Genomic DNA, 23,637 nt, shown 5'->3' on the forward strand with positions numbered 1-23,637 from the left:
TGGTTAAAATAATAGTTGTAGCAAAGCTTATTTCTTAATTACTTTAGTTTCTAACAGAATCTGTATATGCAATTTTGCTCTCTTGGCTTCTCTCAGCCACTCCCTTGCCCCGATGTGTTCGTTCTGTCCTGAGGTATCAGTAACAGATTTATACAGCTTTATTGACACTGTGGCAATAAAGGATATTGGTGCAGTGCTGGCAGGGGTAGAAAGTGAAACACCTTGTAATTAACCATTTTAATACTTCTTCATACTAATGAAATACTTTCAAACTACCAGTCAACAAAAGATGAAGTGAAAATTGCCAATCTATACTTAGAATGATTACTCTGTGCAAAAGGATCACTAATCTCTGCTTCAACGTTGATTCTAAAGCAGTGTTTACTTTTTAAAATACTGATTCTTTAAAAATACAGACCCTTTCAAAAGCTGTCTCTTTTCACACTGTTCTTTATTTGTCTCCAGCCTGGTTTATCAGATAACTGAGTATGGGTTAAAATCACTCAGTTTTTAATAGTTACTAAAGAACCCCATATAAAAAATGAACAATTTCTTATTTTGAATCCTTCTCCTTGCTGTCACTTGCATTTTTGCATCTCAAAGGCTTTGTTTTTGAAATAGCTATTAGTTTTTCTTAAGCTTGTAGACTGCCTTGTGGATCAGTCTGTGTTCCTGTTGCTGTTTAGGGTCAATTTTATATTAATAAATGGCTTAATCTTGAACAGAGTTAATTGTTTCAGGAGCATTCAGGGTTCCTTTCTCCTTACACCCCCCCCCCCCCCCTTTTTTTTTTTTTAATTTATGTTGTTCTTCAGGGAATTTGAACTGAACTAGTGGATCTATGCATGACAAGAAAGACTTGGATTGAAGGAAAACCATTTCCCACTGAGAAGGGATTAACAGTGTAGGAGATAGTGAAAAAGAAAAGTAAAGGAGGGCAAAGAGAAAAGCTAAATATCTTTTATACAAATGCTAGGAGCATATGTAATAAGACTGCTGAATGGGAGTGACATGTTTTCAAGGATAAGAAAGATATTATTGGAATAAGACAGACAACCAGGAAAATGAAGGGGGATTTAAAATGCCAAGATACACAGTTTCAGTGAAGGAAAAGCTAATATTAAGCTGAAAGAGATGTAACAGTATTGCTGAGCTGTAATACTCCATCTGCAGTAGGAAACACTCCTTCTCTTACCCCTTCCATTTAAAGTTTTTTCTTTAACTACATTTTTTAAAAGCTAAGTTAGTGGTTTGCATGCAAGCTAAGGACAGTTTAGTGTAGTTGTGATTCTTGGCTGTTGTACCAGACTTGCTGGTGATCAGAAAAAAAACCCTGGCCATCAAAGTATTTAAGACATGCAATGGTCCTTAAGAAAACCAGAACTTTGATTTGAAGAATGCTGGTGTATTGAAGAGAAGACAGCAGGGAGAGAGATTGTTGAGATCACTTATGATATGAATTCTGTTAAAACTACAACTGAGACCTTGTTTCTGCTGTTGCTATAAGATTGCTATCTTTATACTGTTAATGAAGCAGTGGAGAATATTGTCACATTTATGGAAAAGCTGTAAATGTAAATCTGTATGTGGAGACAAGAAGCAAAATCAAATTATCAAAAATCATGAAATTTGAAATAATTGTGCTGTGGGGTTTGGGCTAGATGGTGAAGCAGCCCTAAAGTTATTGATTTTAGCAAAGCTAACTTTGAAGGAAAGCAAAATGCTCCTGGGGTTTTTGCCTGCAATCCTGTGATGAATGGGAAATCCACTCCACACAAGTAGAGAGTACATAGTGTATAAAACACGTAGAGAGGCTGCAATTAAAATTCATCCCAGTTAAGTCAAGAAAAGGAAAGGCCGATATGGGCCTGAGGCAAAAGAAGGAAAGGCAAAGAGACAACTTGCCCCTCCCGACCTTAGGCTTTTTCCTTCCCCTTCCCTGTTCTTTACCATTTCTTCTGCTGTCCCTTTATCTTCTCCAGCCCTTCTGTTTTAAGATAGTTCTGTCGCTGTGGTCCCCTGATGAAATTCCTTCCTCAGGTCTCTTGTTTTTTTCTCACTGCATTTCTCAGAGTGTGAGCATAACTGCTCAGAGTGCTCATAACATGGGCAGGAGTCTTTCTCCCCTCTTCTCCCCAAAAACACACTGTGCATCCCCTTAAACATGTTTGCAAGCTGTATATAGTAGACATAATTTTTCTTTCCCTACTTCTTTTGTCTGTTTGTGAATCTGGGATGATTTCAATTCACTGTGTGGCAAGGGAAGCCAGAGCTGGGAAGGGCAAGCATGGGGTATGTAACAACTCATGTAGATGGTGTGGATATATGAAAATCTTTAGAAAAACACTGTGCTGGAACATCTACTGCTGAAATGGCAGGATTTCTCTGGGAGACAAGAGTGAAACAAACACATACATGGTTCCAAGTGGTATTCCTTTCTTTTGTGTTAAGGTTAGGACACAAATTGTGTCTGCTTTTGGGATCCTCTATGCAAGTTGCTTTATTGTTCAGTCTCCCACATACATGCTTTATCAGCCATCTTGTTTCAAGGTGTAAAGAACAGATATGAGGAAAAAACTAAATTTATTTGAGGTCTGAATCTGGACAGGTGTAAAGTGACATTGCTGAAGCTGAAGGCAGTTTGTAGTAGCTGAAGATCTGCCCCTTAACTAATGCAAACAGTTTGAACAAATTCTGATCTTGCATTTTATTTTTAAAAGGTGAACAATGATTATAATGGCAGAAGTGGATTTTGGAGTGAGATTTAATAGGACATTGGTGGAGGATTGAATGGTCTATTTCTGTCAATCTGTACTCTCTCTTTTTTCTTTTTTAAATTGCAGTGATTTGTTAACTGCAGGAATTGGCAGCAGGCAGAGAGGATGACCATGTGGTCTTACGGTATTCAGCTGATGCTCTGTTTCTGAAGATGGCATGAGGGATCATAAAGTTTAGTTCCATGTGTATTGTGATGATAGTTGCATCTATATTTAAAGCTTTCTGTCACTGAAGCACTCTTGGTGTTGTCAGATGTCTATTGGACTGGATGAGCTGCAACTTCTTGCAATTGAATGTCAATAAGACCAAAGCAATTTTGGTTGATTCATAGCACCAGCTTAAGCATATTCACTTGCACAGATTACATTTGACAGATAGTTACCTTCAGCTGAACTCTGTGGTTAGAAGCCTTGGTGTATTCTTGACAGTGAGCTTAGAGCTGATGCCTTATGTTTATTTCATATCCTGTTTTTGCCTTCCTAATACTGCATGTGTATGTCTATATTTAAATAAACTCACAGCTGAAATACTAGTCACTCCACTTGTTATCTCTGGATAGAATGTTGTGATGAGTCAATTTCAGTATTTTGAAAATGGTGAGTTTTTTTCCCATTTAGGCAGTTTTAATTTCAAAAGCTATCTAATGAAGGAATATTTTTTTTTAATCAGGAACTTCTGGAAAAGTGTCTGTCAAAGTCTAACAGGAAGAGGATAAGAAAAAAAAAAGAGGTAGAGGATATAAGCAAAGATGAAAAAGCATTATTCTCTTTGGAATGTTTTTCTAGTATTCTATTTCTGGCCTGCAGGGAAATATAGTCAGCACAGGTGTTCTTATGCTATTATGTTAGTGAAAGTTAAAATCCTCTGGATTCTGCAACAAAATTGTGCACAGTGTCATCAAATACTGATGTGTGTTAGCATTCTCTATAAATTTTGCAAAGAAAGGCATCTTTCCTTGTAATTTCTCACAACAGTTCTAAAATAGTCTGGATTAAAATAGTTTCAGTCCTTGATTCAGTTAGTTGATCTTGTTTATGGTGAACTTACATGCTTTGAAACATCATTTGGAACATACTGAAGAATCAAACTTTTGAATTATTTCAAAGCATTTCCTTCTGTGAGTTCCTAGTCAGCTTAAAGCAGCATCCTGATTTTGAAGAAAGGATCAGTGATTTAACACCAAATACCTTGTACATATATTGTTCTCACTAACAAATTCAGTTTCTGTTCTTAAAGGCAAAGGTGATTTTCCTATAGAGCCTAAGGATGTTCTGAAAGGGAGATTTTTTTTAAATTCTGCCTCTCAGTGAAGAATAGGATTGCAGCGTCCTTGAATTTTGATATGAATGAACACAAAATAAAATACTTAAATTAAAATGTTTCTAGTTGCATATTTCAGGTAGACTGATGTGTTCTGGTGAGGGGACAGAGTTGACTCTGTAATTTTTGCAAGAGCTAGATAACAAATCTCGGCCTAGAACTATATTGGCAGGTCTTCTTTCTAAAAATGACAGAGTGGTTGAAAGTTAAAGGAATTTCCCCTAACCATGGATGGTAACTTAAGCACCTTTTTGAAAATCATCATAATAAAGTCCCTGACTATATTGTTACTTGTGTTAGTGGTGGCAATGAAAAACCTGGAGCCCTCTTTGTTTCCTTCCTGTAAAATGCTGTGTGTCCTGAGAACCAAAGATGGGTGAAAAGCATCACATTGAAACCTCTGTAGCAGCCAGTGTTGCACCTTGCTTCTATCATCTGTTCTTTTCCTTCAGACTTGCAGCTAAGTTGCTTCAAGGGCTTAAAATACAGAGGGGTAAATTTGGGTTTGCCTGGGGACATGGAGTTCTTACAGCTTAAATCTACATTTTTGCCATGTGAAGGTAGTATAGTATTTGAATATGGAAGGAGAGGAATTTAGAAATGTGAGAAAATCATTTAATAAGAGCAGATAAAATCTATTTTATTATGAGTGTAGCTTTTGCATTTGCTATTGGGCAAACCAACTAAAAACAGACTGAAGATTTGAGATTGTGACAAGGTTGTAGCTGGAGCAGCACCAGCCTCACTGGCAAACTCGTCCAGGCAGTCCTTTTGCTGGTACAGAAGGTGCCATTTGTCTGTCAAGTGTTATGTGGATAAATTGTCTGAACTGGCTTGTCCTCTTGGATAGTCTTTAGTTTCCACAGCCCTCCCTCCCACAAACCCCCTGTCCCTATTAACATGGTTATTAGCATTTTTGCTGGTTTGTTTGAGAACAAGTTCGTAGACAAATTCCTCCTGACATATCCTTGTTCTCATATGTTTGCTACATAAATTCATTATCTCTTGCCAAGCTTTAGATCTGCCAAGTTTCCTCTGTTGTCTCAATTTTCATTCCAGATAAAAAACAATAAATGCAAAGTGTAAAACACTAAAAACTAACTCTTTTTATTTTAAAGCTTGTAAGCTTTATCTCTGAGAGAGAGAAAAAAAAAATAAACCACAGGAGACTTTGATGTATGTAAAACATCTGCCCAAACATATCTAGCAATAATGTCATCACAGTGATAGTTCTTATTCTTGAACTATCCATTCAGCTAAGGTTTTAAGTTTCTGTTCGCCTGCATTTTGTGCTTTCTAAGGATGGCTAAGCCATATGGGAGTGTAGGAGCAGGCTCTGTACTAATGCTGATGAGTAATGTGTGGAGTAGAAGATGGTTAAGAGTGATGTGGAATCCTGACTCATCTGCAGAGTTTAAACTGTGGGAACCTCTTTATTTTCTAAAGCAGTCATAAGGTGGCTGACAGACTACCTGAAGGGTTAGGAGGAGTAGAGGAGTTTTGGGGTCTTGGGGTCAAAGAATCATAGAATATCCCAAGCTGGAACTCTGTCAGGCTTTGGCTGTGACCAATTCCCTGGGCATCCTGTTCCAGAGCCCAGCCACCCTCTGGGTGATGAATGTTGTCCCAGTGTCTGGCTTACATATCCCCTGACACAGCTTCATGCCATTCTCTTGGGCCCTACCACTGATCACCAGAGAGAAGAGATCAGTGCCTGCCCCTCTTCTTCCCAGGTTAAACTGTTTTGTTCCCTGTTTGTATTAATGTTTGAGAAAAAAATACTTGGGGGCAAGAATCTGCTCCCACCTGTATTCACTACATTTATCACATTGTTTGCGTTTTTTGTTTGGTTGTTCTTTTTAATGCTAAATGTAAACATAGTAGACAAACAAGAGGAAGTAAAAATTAGTCAAATAATACAGAATGAAAATAAGGCAAAAATGAGGGGTAGGGAAGGATCCTTTAAAAATGAGTGTTCAAGGTATGTAAATTCTGCAATTTATTCAGTGAGGAAAGGTGTTGAATTGTGGCAGAAAGTTGTCTGCTGTTTCTAATTCATCAATTTAGGGATGCATAGGTGCTCAGATGTTTAAAAAAAAATATAAAATGCTGCAATGTGGTTTTGGTCACTAGCTCTGTTTAAATGACAGCTGAAAATAAGCCCGGATTCATGCTAGTGGTTTCATCCTGGTTTTTCCCCCAAAATTATTTTGCTGAAGTCCATATCACTGACCTTTCCTCTTTACAGAAAATCATTTATGAAATATTAAAGCTGTGTGGAAGCCTTTGTAATTGCAGCTTCAGCAAGATTTGCAATTATGCAAGAAAGTACTGAAATACATACCTGTGTGCATCTCCTCTCTTTGATATGCAAAAGCCCTTTACTCTTGCTTTTATTAACTGTTACACTTCTGTTTCTCACCTGCTTTTGCAGAAGAAATACATGAACCCACATGTCCCCCAGTGGTAAATCTGCTGTATGTCTTTATATTAGCAGGCAAGAAAGAGCATATTTAGACAGGTTGAAGGTTAAAAAGATTTTTATGCTCAAGTTTCTGATTACACCATTATAGTAGCATCCCTAATTCCCCTCCTTCCACCTATTGTCTTCTTTCCTCTATTGTCATCAGTGGCGACTGTTGATTTGTTGACTCTATTAAAGTATTCAAGGAAGCCACGGGCCTGTCATTTTGGTCATAACCTTAATCTGTTTTCTCACCTTGGGAGAAAATGTGTTAATACACTGTCTGTTTCTATGGAATGGACTCATTGAGAAGGTTCCTGATGCAAATCTGCAATACATTTAGAAGGGAAAAAAGGTTTTCTGAATCTTGATTAGTTTAATGGATAGCAAGCCATGTTTAGCTGGAAAGTTTTATAACAAGCATACCAACAGTAAGTGATTGTAACGGTACATTGTGTAGTAATTTTTGAGCTAGGTGAGTTGCAGCTCCTTCTGATTTCTCATAATCTCTGATTCCTTGTTATTTCTGAAAGATTAAGCAAAACATTTATGCTAACTTCTGCTTTAATTTCCATCTCTGTAAAGCCTGCGTAGCTTTATTGATTCTGGAGTTGCTTTAGTTTTTAAGACAAGTAAAGGGAGGGGTCATTGCTGATAGTTTGCTGATTTGGAAAATAAATTGAATTCCCCTCCCCCCCGCCCCCATTTTTTTATGCCTTATAGATAAATGGTATAGCTACCTAATTGCTTCTCATAAAACATATTGTGTATCATCTTCTTTATAATAATTGTTTCTAGTTCTGAGTAACTGCCTGCTGTGCAAATAGGGTTTATTTTAAGGAAAATGAAAACAGACTTGAGTTTTCTTGCAGTTTATTTTTTTTTCTCATATTTGGGGGAGTATTTGGGTTTTTTCTTGTATTTGAGAAACTGACACTGTGTTTTAATTAGTATTAAGTTTTTTAATTTAACTTGCATTTGTAAACTAGGTAAATTTGCATTAACTTAAGAATTGGCTTTTAAAAAATTTTAGTATGCAGATATCTGTTTTTTTTAATAATCTTGTTCACTGTCTGGTATATTCCTAGATCCCTGAACTTCTTTTTCATCTTATTTGAAAATAATGGTGTCCATTACACGTACTGGAATGTAATCATTCCCTAGTATTGGAAGATGCATTTTTGGTCTGTGTCAGTCCTGCCCCTGCCATCTGAGACTATGTGTGATGGTCTGAATAGCTCTAAGAGCTGGAGTTGCAATTGAAGTGCTTGCTATCACTAAGTTGGCTGGGAAACTAAGTAGGCCAGGGTTGGTATCATTTGGCTTAAATGACTGGAAAATACTTCTTCTCTATTCCATTCATTTTTGGTGCCAGAGTTCCCTGTGTTGTGGAACTCCTCATTTATGGCCTGCAAATCTGGAAAACAATCCTTCTGTTCTATTAATTTGTCTTGCCAGACACTGTGATCTAATTATTAGAACAAAAGATGATGAAAGGAAATGTTAGGATTAAACTGTATTTTATGGTTGCTAAAAGCTCTGTTAAGTAAGGGTAAAAAAACGTATACTCAACAGTGGAGGAGAATAATGTTTTTTGAAATAAGTTCCTGTAATTTATCTGTAATATTTTAATAAATCTTTCCCATGCCAATAAATATTGGAATAGGAAAGATAACATAAAGGATAGGGTTGTACTAACTGAAAAACAGGTGTCTTTGAAGCATGTATTAATTACAAACTAAAATATTTGGGAATGAGACTACTGCCTCTGTTGGCTATGTCATTTAGTGTCATGAAGCTTTGATCACTGGTTAGTGATCTTTAGCTCTGCTGTGATATATTTAGGGATTCTTAGGGATTTTTTTTTAATGGAACATAAAGGGTTATTTTCTATGTTTCTCCTTCCTATCTTATTTATTAGAAATCATTTTCCATCAGGTATATGGGTGGTATTAATATTAGGACTGAGTTGTAATGGAAAAATCTTACTAATGCAAAAAGATCATAGTGTTCACTGAAAAAAGGTTCAGTTAACTTCATTTATTTTGGCTGAAATGGTGCGATTCAATTCCACATGGAAGAGACTAAAATTGTCTCGGTTGCCTTTATATATATGTAAGAGGACATTTTGATGATGGGATGATTAATGCAAGTGAAGAAAAAGCCTATGTTGCTTAAGTGGGCCAGATATCACACATGTACATTGCAGGGTAATAAATGTGAATGTTGTTATGTGACAGCCAAAACTTTGTAGGCTGTGGTGCCAGAACTCCCCCAAACTGGCTTCGGCTTTGAAAGGGTCATTGTAGTTCAAAAAAATGGAGTCAATATAACTGTGTCTTTTCCTTGATATCAAAACCTCTTCTGCCTCTGTGTTGATAATGAGGAATACAAGGCTTTCTTGATTTTTTGAAAAAAGCATATTGTTAATTTTTATTGTACTGCTACATATTTTTAGTATACCTATTATGCTCTTAATTGTAACTGTTACACTATTATTTATACATTGGTATACCAATTTGTATTATACTTATAAATATCAGTAAAATACAAGGCTTATAAAAAAAGAGAAAGAAAGAACCCATGGTATTCTTCAGTCAGGGAGCTTCTGCTTTTTGCCATAGTCCCTTAGCCAGTGCAACTGCTCTGAAGTGGGTTATTTGGTTGTGATGTTTCTTTTTTTGCCATACAGATTATTGCAATGTGGTGGAAGTTAGCATTTCTATTAGCACTTAATACATGAAAATGCTGGCTTTTGTTTTCATGACACTTCTGCCTGATCCAAACCGAGTGGCAAAATTCATGTTAAATTTAATTGTTGTGTTTTCATGGGTAGAATCTGAAGAGCACATATCTTTAGGTAAGAAAATAAAGTTGTAATATATTTCCTGTACCTGTCTCATTTTATTAATAATAACATGGGCACAATCCTGTGCCACACATTCTCTGGAATGACCCTTCTTGAAGAGGGAGATTGGACCACATGATCCACTGTGGTCCCTTCCAGTCTTACCCCACTGTAATTTTGACCCATAGGGCAGGGAAGCTTTTCTTGCTAGGAAGTGCTTTTATTTGGTATTACTGTCTCTCATGTACAGTTTGCTTGTGCTGGAGACCTGTAAGCTTAATTTGGGATGCACTGAAAGAATTTGCCTCTCAGCTCTTTAGCCTAGTAACTCTCATCTTTGAAACTCTTCCAGATCATGCCAAGAGTGCTATTAGAGCAAAGAGTATTGGTATCTTTCACCACCTCAGTTCACCATCAAATGGATTTTCCATTGCTTGGAGTTGGTATTAGGTTCTGTGTTGGCAGATGCTGATGTAGTTTCTGAGCAAATGGATCTTAGTAACTAATCCTTGCCACTTCCTTGAGAGGTGATTTGCTGTATCTGACAGATGGGGAAGCACAGGAGCGTGAGGTGGTTGCAGAGCTGGGATTAGAGTGCTGATGTCCCAGGCTTCTGGTCCTGGGATCTGCACAACCACAAACCCAGCCTTTCCTGCCTATCTCCTGTTAGTCTCTTGGGGCCAATTCCTATTGAACATTATTAATAAGGACAACTGGGGAATAATCCTGTTTTCCTAGTCAGGAGGGAGTGTGTTCTTTTAGTTCCATGCTATTGTATGGAATTTAATGCTAATGGTCAGGAGACCTTAAATAACTACATCAAACAGCCCATTTGGTGCCAGCCTTTTCTTATTTAGCTCAGTCTAAACTGACACCAAACTTTGAGACCTCCTTCCCTCCCACAGTAGAGAGCCGCTGGGATTTTTTATACCACACATGGTTTCCCTCCTACATTTTCCTCCCATGTCAGATATTCATACCCCCTTTAATAACCAGCAGGGGGATCATTACATTGAGCTACTGCCAAATGCATAATGACTGCTGCCTTTGCCTTACACAGTCACTGCACTACTGATATCCAATTCAGCATTGTAAAGTGCTTAGGGCTACCTTGGGGATGTGCTATATTAAACCCAACTATTCTAAATCCTATTTAATACAAAGAGATTGGTGGTGGGGGAGGGGGGAGGGAGATTTAAAATTGTCATTAGTTACCTATTTTCAACAAGTAAAAATACCTGGTCACTTAGGGCCCAATTCTGTTGCTCTTCAGTCATGAATAGACCCCCTGATTTTAGTATGGGGTGCATGGAGGTGAACACTCCACTTGCCACAGGGGGAAGCAGAATTAGGTCCTATAAAGCTGTGCCTGAGACAGTAAGTTTTCAAGAAGCTGATGGGGGTGAGCATGCCCATTTCTGAATTCCCCTTAGAAATGTTTTACAGTGGAAACAGGAAAGCGGAAACATGCTTCATATCTGACTAAAAATAAAGGTACTCTTAAACTTGTAAAAGGCAACATTTTTATTTGAATGATATGACAGAGCTGCCACAGGAGTGTTACCTGCTATAAAGAAAGCTTAAGAATTATTACCTTTATTAGACCAGTGACACTGAGCTTTAGCCATACATTTCTAACTTCTGTCCCTCTACAGAGACAATTTTCTTTTCTTAAATAAACTGTCATGCTAGTGTTAATATATTGTTGGCTCCCTCATACTCTGAGAATACTGCTGATATAAAACATGTATATGTTAGATTGGTAATAGTATCTTTAGTGTAGCTGACTAGAACAAATGTGTTTCCCTCATGGCTGTGCTAATGTGATAAAGGAAAATTGGCTGTTCATCAGCTTTTGGCTGGGTAAAGACAGTAGAGATGGAACCACATTCTTTTTTATGCATTAATACCACTGAGAACTTTTCACTAGTTATATTTCATGTGCAGGCATGTTGTGCAAAGATGTTGTAAAACATGAGATAATGCTACAAATAACAAAGTAGAAAAGCCTGTATCTTTTATGATGATAACAGTCAAACACCAAATGACAGTAACAGGCTGTAAAAAATGTGATGCAGAAAAAAATGCAGTGTAACCACAATATATACGTATACTTAGACTCTTGCAAATAGGGCATCAGATGTATAGAGGGCTTTGTATTAAAATTAAATAAAGAAATTGTTGTATTTAGGTCATTGATGTGTCAACACAAAAGATAATTTAAAATGGAGAGATGTATTTTCAGCGGTGAAACTCATATGCAATAACTTTTTGAACAAATCTCAAGGCTTAGTAATTATGATAATAGCCTTCAAATTTCCATCAGTGGAAGGGCAATGAATATTCCTGTCTATATTTGGGAAATATTGACTGAATCTGGAAATGGCAATAAAGCTCAGCATACATGTGTATGTTTGAAAGTACAGTTTAAGGAGGAAAAATTCATTTGTACAATATTGTGTGAAGCCAAAAGAAAGGCCAAACAAACCCCTCCATCTTATTTCATGTTTTCTTTCTTAAAATGCTGATAGGTTCATGTTGCCCAAGGCACTGATGCTGATCATCTGAGCTCAGATTTATAGATAATTGTGTCCATTTATCTTGGTCTGAAATTTGAAAGATTTTATTGTCAGAGTAGTATTGTGTGTGCTTATATTGTGGTTTTCAAGGTGGTATTTTGTTAACTGGTAAATAAGTTCCGTCTTTCCTTTTCTTGCAACAAATTATTCTGGCTTGTGAACCTTCTATGTCCTCACATAGCTATTGTTCTTATGGAAGCAATAATTTCAGGTTTATTTTCTTTTGATTGGAGTGACTGTCAAGATGGGCTAAAGCACTCTAGTTTTATTTGCCTTGATAGATATGACTCACCAGGCATCCAGACCTACAAAATTAAAATAATGCTCTGTAAATTGGCAGCAACAAAATGGTGTTTCAGAATTTTAAAACTACCAGATTCTCATGTGAAAAAAGCTTTATGCAAGCTAAACAGTGCTGAAACCCAAGTAATTTAATTTTTTTTGGAAATAAACTTTCTGATATAAAAGTTTTCAGTAAGTCAGACTTAATTTCTATAATTAACTTCATTAATGGGAACATGACTATAGCCAAAATACTTCTGGTTTTCATTTTGTGTGGGCCGGGATTTTTTAAATGAGGGTATTGAATTTCATATAATGTAAGTCTGAAAGACACTCTATATTATTAAACTTTTCCTAATTTTGGGTCACCTAAATCTAAGCATTTCTAATGCAATAAACCCCCCCAACTTTGTAAAAACTCAGCATCTTGTGACTTTGTGGAGCTGGGAGAATGCCATGAAGTATTTCTATGAATGTTAGCTCAGATTTAAAATGAATTGGCAGGAAAGGGAGCACTTGCAGAAAACAGTACCCTGGGGTGCTGGCTGAGTGCATATTCCTAGCCAAGGGTTCCCTGTATGGAAGGGAATTACCCAGTGGGTGTAAGGCAGATGTAGGCAGTTCTATACCATTCCCTTCAGCCCTTGTAGAAGAAGCATGCTTGGGTTAGGGAGGTGTTTGGGGGGCTGTTGGAGGCTTGTGTTTGGTTATCCTGAGCATGGTGTGCAGCCCCTTGAGGCCTGTTTGAAGTGATGTATGAGAAGAGCTGTGACAGCTCTAACATGTGCCCATGGCCCAAAGTGGTGATGGAGCTGTAACCAGCCTTGTACCTTGTGATACACACCCACCCTTCTTTTCCTCTCTTCCCCTCCATCTCCACCAGATCCCTGTGCTGTAGCTTCTTCTTTGATTTAACCCCTCTAGAAATTTTATACTCTGCATCTGGATGGTGATCTGTTAATGAAAAAGAGGTAACTCCTTTCAGTAGGCAACAAAAATAAAGACATACAACAAATAGCCTGAGGTAATGTTATCAGTTAAAATCAATGATAGACAAAAAAATGTAGAGAAATCAAAATGATTTCATGATAAAGCATGTGTTTGCCCCTTTACATTGATTCTATAGGTGCATCACACCCGAATTAGTTTCTTCTTGAATGGTTGGGAAGATGATAGCACAGCTTTTGATTCAAGGACTCTTATGGGAACAGTTGCTGATGCTGATGGTACTCTGCAAATTGGACAAAGCTTCACAGGTAAATCTTGTAGTACTTTAGTGGAATGCACTGGAATAGTCAAAATAAAAGACACATTATGTGGTTGAAAGTTATCTATACGTTATCTATATGTTGAGAAGTAATACCTTACTGCAGAAGAAAATTCCTATTGTTCAATTAGCTTTCTCAAAAGATGGGCTGGAAGATAGAATAAATTATGATCATCTACCAAAAATATATGTATTCCTGCATATAGGTAGGTTTTCATGACTTCTGTATAACACAGTAAAGTGACTTATTCCACTAATTTCTGACTATATTTTTTATGAGTAAATATTGGGAACTGTTTCAGAATGGAATTGTGCATGGCCACTAGACTACACTCCTCTCTCTGCAGAGTCAGGAACAGAGCCAAAGGTTTCTGGCTGTCTGTGTTCTTCGGTTCTATCAATACTCTTGTAAACCATGGCAGAATGAGAATCTTTCAGTCTCTAGTAATGCCTGAGAGTTTTACTCTTCATCTGCACCTAGAATTCTGTATGTACTATATCATGACATGATCATAGAAGAACAGTGGGGGATGTTTTGTTGCTTTTCACTAATTCTTGGCTTTGCAGGTATATGAACACTGACTATTACTCTTCAGGAACATGCACAATTTGAAGTTAACTTCTAAATATATGTATAAATATATGTATATAATATATATATAAAGAGTTTTATTGTGGCTTTGGACAAGAAAGTATTCTGTGCCCCGTTTCTTAAAGTTTGTATTTGGAAATGTATTTTGTTGTGGTTTTGATTCTGAATGCTGGATAGCAAATAATCATGCAAAAGAAAGGAATATTTAAAATGCTTTTTATCTTTATTGTATAAATTGATAGGTACAGTTGTACCTACTGTATCTCTTCTCTAATTAGAGGTGGCACATGGACTGGCTCATTACTTCTGTCTAATGAGCCGATCCCTGTGCCACCTCTCTAATCAGAAAAGAGATAGGTACAAAATGTTCTTATAAAGTTATTATAAATCATTCTTTTTTATCAAAAAAATTAAGTCACTGCCCTCTATAGTTTTGTCCAGGTCCAAGATGGTTTCATTCAGGAGGGGTAATTGTGCAAGAGAGATTTCTGAGTGCTGAATTAAAGGTGCTCTCATGCAGTGCAAAGCTGCCTTCTGCTCAATAGATTATTTATAGTATATTTCCTTAGGTTTAGAGCAATTTGTTGGAAGAATGCAAGATTTTCGATTTTACTCAGTGGCACTTACAAACAGGTAAAGAACTTTTATTTTTGTAGCAAAATAAGAGCGTGGTGAGAAGGAAGTGTAGATAACAATATGCTTATTTCCCAAAGTGTAGTGCTTTTCAGATGTTTCCTTTAGATAATTACTTGTGACGATGTAGTTCCCTGAGCCTCATTTCAAAGATTACCTTTAATCTAAAAAGTCTTGAGTTGAAATAAATTCAACAACTTAATGTGTTTTGCTTTTGAACTGTTGCTTAAAGAGGCTTGACGTATGTAGTGGTGTATGTAGTATATATGTAGTGAAACAAAACACTGTAATAAATATGTGCTCTCCTTGATATTGTTGTCCTTGCTACAACCTGACTTAGTATGTTTCCTGCAGAGAGTAGATCCAGATGCTAGATTTCAATGCTTATAAACTGTCTAGGTGTTACCTAGTCATCATAATTCTGTCATAATAGTGTGTGCTGATAAGCTTAGTCCTGTTGGATAAGACTTGCTAAGCTTCCTCTGAGCTCCGTGTAAACTGCAGGGCAAGAAAGGGAGCTACAGGGTCAAAACTGGACCACTCAGATCCCAGTCTGATGAGGAGGACGGGCATTCCAAATGATTGGCATGCTGGCTTTGTGGCTGGAGGATTGGCTCCTCGTTTTTAGCTGTTGCCTTCCTCTGGTTTCACTTCCCCAGGGTATCCATGTCGGGTATTCTTGGTGCTCCCCTGCCCCACGCACACACCCCTGCCCCGAGGTGCCACTGTCCCTTGCTCTCCAGATGAGGTTGTCACCATCAGCCACCAATGACTTAGCTACCTCAGCCCACAGAGCCCTGGGCAATTGCTTTGACTTCCTGTGTTCCTGAGGCCAAATTACTGTTGCCACTGCAATTTCTGTTGCCCTCCAACCTCCCTTCCTAGCACATTACAAAGAGATGTTACCTTTGTTATCCAGCTCATGCTGGATTAATCCAGTCATTTCAGGCTGGCCAGAAGTAGTCAGGTCCTATTTGTCTGTGTGGTGCTTCTGGGGAGGCTGCACACAATGACACTCAGGACTGCAGACCTTCAGGCTACTTAATGATAGTCTTTCAATAAGATGTAGAGCAGTTTCCTCGGAGCTCAAGCTGTCTGCAGGACATTGTGATGAACTGAGCTCCTGTGAATTGGAAGCATTAATGTGAATCTGAATTCCAAGTTTTATGAAAATCACATTGGTTGTATTTCTCAGAGCAATGCTTGTCAAATCTTTTGAACTACAATTTAGGTCAGTGAAATGAATAAAGCTTAACAATTGAAAATTAAGGTATTTTACAGACTGTATTGACCTACTGATGTCTATCTAGATTTGGTTTTATAGCCACAAATAACATGGTCCAAAATGTTTATTTGGGATAAACTGGGAAGGAAAGTCTTGCCTGCATACCAATTAATTTATGTGATAGATATGTAAAAAGCCCTGTAAAGTCTGGGTTCCGTGGAAGCTGTAGTGGCAGCTAGCAAGTATTTTTCTGCTTAATAGGCACACAAAATTTTGTTCTTACTGATAAAGTAGGAAAATGGGAAAAGTTACAAGGTTTAAATATTAAAATTTAGTCTCTTCTAGACTCACAAAATCCTTCCTTTATATCAGCAATGAGCAGATAAAGAACTGTTCATGTCATCCATATATCTGTTTGCTTGCCTGCCTACCTACCTTCGTATTTATTGCAGTTGATGCTGTCAGAGGGGACTGAAGTATATCAATGATTTGACATGACTAGGTTGATTTTAGTTAAAAAAGTGTGCACCTTGAAAAAATTAGTTAAAAGTAATAATATTTATATCCAGATTTTCTAAGGTACAATATGATATTGTTCAAGCTGGTCTTTTGGGAGGGTTAGAGTGCAAACATTGAACTTTACTGTGGTTACAGGCAGCATATTGACACTATGGTGTGTTTAAGAACAGGATCCAGACTACTGATCTTATTGCTGCAATAAAATGTTAAGAGTTTTTGTCCTTGCATCTAGGGTGGGATTCATCTATCTAGCTTTAGAATCTCACCAAAGAACTCCTTTCCCTTGGTGCCCTGTGTCTGAAGAACTCCATATGTGTAGAGCAATGAAAGGAACTCCAGAGTTCTTCACAGATATTTTCTGAAGATGCCTACTCGTACCCTTGATAATGTAGAGACCTTGGGGGGAGTCTTTGCTTCTAGCTGAATGCCTCATTCTTACAAGCTTACATCAGGAGTTTAGGGCGTCTACTATAATCTAAACTGAATTTTGTTTGATCTATGAGCCTAGATGCACAAAGTGACATTTGTTCTTGTTGTCATGTATGTAATTGTTATTCTCTATGCTGTGACAGAGACATTTTGGAAGTATTCTCTGGAAAATTCCCTCATCTTCATACCCAGTCTGAGTGCCGCTGTCCTGGAAGTCATCCCCGAGTACACCCTTTGATACAGAGGTACTGCATCCCTAATGGTGCAGATGATACCACTAATGACAGGGTGCTGAGGCTGGATGCAGAAGCCCATCCTCTCCACTATATCAATGATAATGACATTGGGACCACCTGGATTTCATCTGTGTTTGCTAATACTGCAGGTCTGGATCGTGGTGTTTCAATCACAATAGATTTACAAAATGGACAGTATCAGGTAATGGGAAGATGCCCTTTGCCATTTATTAAAACAAAATTAAGAAAGGATTTTTGTAGATATTGCACTGCAGTTTTTAGGATGTTCAAACCTTGTGCTTTAAAAGGTTATCCTTAGAGGACCAGGAAGAATATTTCCTTTTTTGGCATATAACAGTGCAAAAGGCAACAGAATGCATTATGGTTCTTAGCATTCTCTTTTGATGTGCCTGTTTTAACCAGCAGTAATCTAGAGTAGATATGCAAGAGAAATCTAGAGTAGATATGCATCAATATTTAGAAACTGATTGTTGTCTCTTAATTCCACTTTTGTAAATTTCAACCTTTATTTTAATTTCTATTAAAACTTAAGATGCTTGTTTTGTACCTGCTGGTTGAAAACTGACTGCAGACAAATGAAATTTAATTTAGCAAAAGCACATTGACATATTAGAGGGTGTTTCTGTTTGTAGATGTTCTAGAGGTGATAGATAAGCCTCGCAAGGAATATGAAAGGAGAAAATGATAAGCAGGTGTAGTTACTGAAGAGGCCATATTATTCCTCATCCTCCACTATGGTCTTGAAGAATGTCAGAATGTCTTGGAAAGAGGGACCCATCAGAAGTGGGGCTGCTTTCACAATAGGGAATTCACCAATTTTCTGTATATTCTTTCTGGCCGATTCTTTTTTAATTAATGTCATGGCAGGCTTTGGCTACATATGTAGACATTTTTTGTTTAGTTAAAAGTGATTGCAAATGAATGTGAAATTCTTGACTTTTGCTTATTTGATACACAGACTTCTGCTTAAACAGTGTGCTGAGGGAAGTGTTATTTGAAACAACACAGGTATTTGATGAAATTCTGAGCTAAAAATATGGAAAATTAAAAAAAAAAAACCTGCTATTAGACAAACAATTCGTCAAATATTTGGCAACGTAAAGTTACAACTTTCCTTTTTACTGAAATAATATGGCTGTAACAAATTGTGGACCTGACTTTGCTGTGCATTTCCAAACAGTTTTTGAGAAAAGTGACATTCTGGTGCAGTAGTTCAGTAGTTGTCTGAGAAATCAAAGAGGTTGTTCAACAAAAAAGGTTCCCTTTCACTTTAGTTGGGAATATGTGGGGTGAAATATGGCTGCTTCTGTCTATGAGTAGTAAAGCAGACTGTATAGTTACATTAAAAAAAAAAAAAAGGTTTTAATTATCATTATTTTACAACTTAGCCATTAATATCAGTTCATAAATTTGTTACCTTCTTGTAGGTATTCTATATTATACTGCAGTTCTTTAGTCCACACCCTGAAGCAATAAAAATTGAAAGGAAAAAAAGAGATGATATAGAATGGGAAGACTGGCAATACTTTGCTAGAAATTGCAGTATTTTTGAAATGGAGAACAATGGATCTCTGGAAAAACCAGACTCTGTCAACTGTCTCCAAATGCATAGGTATGAGTAAGTATTATCTGCATAATACTGATGGTTTGAACAGGTAACATCCTGTGACAGTTCATTGCTATGTCCCAGTGAGATAGAATCTTTTAATTTGGTACACTCATTTGTTATGGTATGTTGAATATATCAAAGATCCTAAACATGACCTTTCAACTCAAAATTGCCAAAAAGTCTTCTGTAATTTTTATCAGATTTTAATAATCTATGAGTGTGAGTCAATTGATTCCTCTGTTATTTTTGAGGCAGAGTTTCGAAATGTTACATGTTAGTGTTTTGATGGCTACTGTCAGCAGAATTGGAGAACACTGAGAGGATAAGTGGAGGAAGGTACTGATAGGACATTGTTTTAAACTGTCTAGTGAATGTGAAAGTCTGTCTTCTGGTCTCCAGGAGGGTGACTTGTTCTGAAGCCTAGGAAAGAGGCCAGACTGAAGTACAGAAGCCAGTCATTCAACCCTGCTAGTGTTATGCAACACATGTAAGAAATGAGTTGAAAATGGTATCTTGAAGCTTTCTCACCTTTCTAAGCAAGAAGCAATATAAAACTGTGGGAAGAGGGGCAAGAAGGATTATTACCATTTAGAAATATGTTGCAAGCCCTTTTACTGTCAATTAACATGAAAATTGAAAGCTATATAAAATATACATTTCATAAATATAGTGTATAATGTATATGATAGTTAATATGTTATCATATTACACACACACATGCATGTATGCACACACATATATGTATAATTGAACTTTTGCCACTATATATATATTAAACTGCATTATCTTTTCCTGAGTTAAAATGCCAGTCAGACTTGTTTAGTACTTGGCTGGAAATGAGTGAGGAAATACATTTCCAGGTGCTGTAGGTACTTTGCCTTTTTTCTTTTCCCCACTTTTGCTACCTTTCTAAGACTTTTCAAGTGTCAGCATCTTTATTCTCCAGGAGTTCAGAATTCTGAGGAGAGAAGCATAAGGTCATTTGAGTTACACCACTCTTTTGCAAAGGAATCTGAGCTTTATTGCTGATCTTTAAAGCAGAGGGTAGAGGAGAAGGGCAATATCTTAAGACAAATGTATTTGGCTAAATAACCCAACTGTGGTGCAATACCACTTTCAGCCCCAAAATATGTATTTGTGTAATTTTAAAAAACAACCAAGGAGTTAAATATGGACTGTTCCCATAAATGTTTTCTAAGCAGCACAGTTTCTCCCCTTCAATTAAAATGTAAATAATGATAGGAAGTTATACAAATGAATAATTTTTGGGTACAGCTGATGTACAGAAAGCTTCAAATGATAAGACATATATTGGTGAATATTCTGTGTGCTCAAAGAAGAGTTACTGTTGAAACAAAGCTCCAAATTTATGTCAGCAGTGTTACAGAGTTCCCTGGAGAATTTTATTGTAAAACAAAACTTGTTTCTCTCTCTTTCTCTCATACCCAAAAACTTGTACCTGCCAAGACATGTCCAGATTGTCAGTCCAGTGTTTAGACATCAGTGTCCTTGTGTCCCAGTGGCCTATCCAGGATTCCCTGGATTTACATATAAGACAAATGACCTTGGTTTTGAAATCTTTACCATGACTTGATGGTTCTTGTTTCGGTGATCACATGCTAGTACTGAATGAATTCTCTTTTGTGTACTTTAGGAAATGAAAGTTATAAGGGTTTTTGTTTCTCCATCCTGTACCACCTATGTAAGTTAGGAGTTGCTCACTGTCCTTTATCCCCCTATCAGAGGCTTGAATCTTTGCTTAGTCTGAATATTGGCTGACCCTTATTTTAGAATCTCCTTTGTTTTCCTGAGAAAGTGGTGTAGATGCTCTTAAATCTTGATGACCTGCTTATCTAGTTGCCATCAGCCTTACAGTCTTTCTGCTGTTCTTTCTAATGCTTCCATGGTGTTTTTTATCTGCCATTTGTACCTGTCTAAACATTTCCATGACAGTTCTATATGGCACGGAAGAAATACACTTTATTTAGTTGTCTGCAGAGGGAAAGAGAAGACATAATCACCCAGAGAAACAGATATATTCCACTGAGATTTTTGTGAAGCACTGACCTGGATTAGGAGCACAGGAAATTCAAAGACAGAAGAGCTTGACTCAGCAGACCTAGCCTAACTAGAAATCTCGTCTTTCAGAAACTGACATATTTTGAAGTGACATTTTTTGAGTGTTGCATGTCAGGTGCCAGGTGATAATGTGGGATACCTATTTTTAATGATCCCATGTAGGTGTGCAAATAAGCAGACATTCTTTTCTCTTCCAGAGGCTAAACTCTGCCTAGTACATAGACCAACATGACATGATTCATACCAAGTTGTGCCAATGTGCAGTTCATATCTACTTGTTTACTCAGTTTTACTTGAATTCCTAGGGTTGTCATCTTTCCCCTTCCTGGGCTTAAATATGCAGTTTTACTAGCAATCTTACTGCTTTCCATTAAATTATCTTGTACTTCACTTGCTGGAAGATAGCATGTGTTTCTAACTCTGCTCACTCAGATGAGTAGATCATATGGTCCCGTGACTCTGGAATTCAAAATATAACAATTATTTCTGTATGTTTTTTTAATGTATTTAGTAGGTATATTGCTAACAATGTAAGTTAATAATTACTGTGTTAGTCATCTGAATGATTTCCTTATGTGGTTCAAGCCTAGCTTGTGTTTCTCAAGGAGAGTGCATTAAACTTCTTAAAAATGTGTGTAGGTGACACTGTATCAGTCACACTTTAATCATATTTTGAAGTTGTCTGATGAAGGCTTTACTTTTAATTGGAAACTTTGGTTCTGGAGAAGAGCATGATAGTTTAGAACAAAACAGACATATAGAGGACATTTCTTTCTCCCATCTTGAATTCTGGTGACTAGGAATCCACTGACATAAGAATTTTTACCCAGAAAGCATGAAACCACTATTTACAGCTGAGACCCTCTCTGAGAAACAGTATGTTAGGGGCTGAAATCTGTAAAATATATAATATTTTGAGTTTAATTTGTTTTTCTCTCTATTTAAACAGCTTTACACCATATTCTCGTGGTAATCTGACTTTCAGTGTTCTTACTCCGGAACCAAATCACCGACCTGGTTACAATGATTTTTATAATACTCCATCTCTTCAAGAATTTGTAAAAGCTACACAAGTGAGGATTCATCTCCGTGGCCAGTATCACACTAATGAACCTTGGGTAAATTTTAGGCACAGGTACTATGGAGTTTATGAAGTTACAGTCAGTGGAAGGTAAGTGTTACGTGACTCTTCCCACATCCAGCACTATCTCTGACTGTTACAGGTCTGCACAGCATATAAGGACTTGCTTAAAATTTGATCAGCTTGGTTTGCTTTTAGATGTATGATTGAGAAAGGAATTTGGTCTGAAGCAGTGTATCAAGTTGGAAATGATTGGTGTACTGTTTTGTAAAACTGTTTGCTCACATTTTATTTTACAAGTAATTATACTTATTACACAAATCTGTCAAAAGCAGTCTTTTCCTTGGAATTACCAATGCCTCTAAGCAAAGACTTAAGACTGAAACAATAGCTTGTGCTTTATTTCAGTAACTCTTTCATCTATAGATTCCCAGACATGGCAATTTTAACAGTCAATGCAGAGCTCATTCTTTTGTTTTACTTGGAGTTTTCCTTTCAAAATTGGGTAGCTGTCAGTGAAACTGTTGTATTATCTCTGGCTGACAACTTTATTGTATATGATAAGTGTGCTGTCTTGTGAAGGGACTAATTATGTCCCGGAAATAATATGCAAATTTGGCAATGAAATAGTTTCCAGGAAGTATATGGTGCAGATTTTGTAAGTGTTATTAGTCCTGAAATTATTTTGGTAGTTCTCATTTTGAGAGAAAGCACCCTGTTAGAAGTCATGTTTACTTTAATGTTTTCTATCTTTTTAATAGATTTTGATTATTGATTTAGATGTATTATGATCATGCACTAAAACAGCTTTACCTTGGTGATGATGTTAAAAGTAAAATAATTTTAGCTGTAGTTTGCAAAGAAGAGCAGCCTTTCAGGTAGAGTGGTATGCTTATTGACTATTAATTAAGACTCTATACAGATTTTATTTTAGTAAGAAATGGAAATTTTAATGGAGATAAAATGGGTTAAAATTAAAAAATTATTCCTGATATGGTTAAGATTTCTTGAAAAACTAGAGCCACACTGCAAATTTTAATATTGATTAATAATTGTAATTTATTTAATAAAATTTTACATATTAAGGTTACATACTGAAATACAGTTTTCATTACATATCATATAAGGCAAGTGTAGCTCTACTACATGCTGGTTTTTATTTTCTTGAAAAGCAATTGTTGATGCTTAAAAATGTATCAAGTGAAGTAGTCTTTTGTGGTTTACTGCACCTAAGGATATTCTCTTTGGTGATATTTATTTGTTCTTAATAAAGAACCAGACTATGTAATGCACAAAATTGTCTTTGTGACTGTGTGATGTATTTTTGCACAGATATGTTTTCAGAGATTTTTGCACAGATGTGTTCTAACTTTTGACACCACCTATTGTTCTTTCAGGTGTAATTGCCATGGCCATGCTGATGCTTGTGACACAGCTATGAAACCATACAGGTGTCTGTGTGTCGAGGAAAGCTATACAGAAGGAAATAACGTGAGTCTCACCTTCATCTGTCTATACCCCCTGTGAACAACCTTAACATTGCGATTTCAATCCTGGGAAAGAGTGTATGTGTGTTAGTGTAGGCCTGTCTTTCAGAGGGAAACTTTCTGTGGTAGATTTGCATCAATTAAAGAAAAGGATGTATTCCACTCTCCACCCTCACCAAAAGGCATTC

The 23,637-nt window shown here is 36.8% G+C and overlaps 1 protein-coding gene across 2 annotated transcripts in view; it reads left to right on the forward strand.

Annotated features, from left to right (window-relative positions):
- Positions 1 to 23,637, forward strand: part of USH2A (usherin) — a 373,252-nt gene that overhangs the window by 17,611 nt on the left and 332,004 nt on the right. For both annotated transcript variants that reach the window (XM_077781882.1, XM_031504249.2), the window contains 6 exons: positions 13,398 to 13,527; positions 14,700 to 14,763; positions 17,080 to 17,374; positions 18,621 to 18,805; positions 21,831 to 22,052; positions 23,360 to 23,453. In XM_077781882.1, the coding sequence (XP_077638008.1) occupies positions 13,398 to 13,527; positions 14,700 to 14,763; positions 17,080 to 17,374; positions 18,621 to 18,805; positions 21,831 to 22,052; positions 23,360 to 23,453 (990 nt within the window). The remainder of the gene's footprint in view (positions 1 to 13,397; positions 13,528 to 14,699; positions 14,764 to 17,079; positions 17,375 to 18,620; positions 18,806 to 21,830; positions 22,053 to 23,359; positions 23,454 to 23,637) is intronic.

The sequence above is a fragment of the Lonchura striata genome, chromosome 3 (assembly GCF_046129695.1).
Source record: "Lonchura striata isolate bLonStr1 chromosome 3, bLonStr1.mat, whole genome shotgun sequence".
Classification (NCBI taxonomy): Eukaryota; Metazoa; Chordata; class Aves; order Passeriformes; family Estrildidae; genus Lonchura; species Lonchura striata.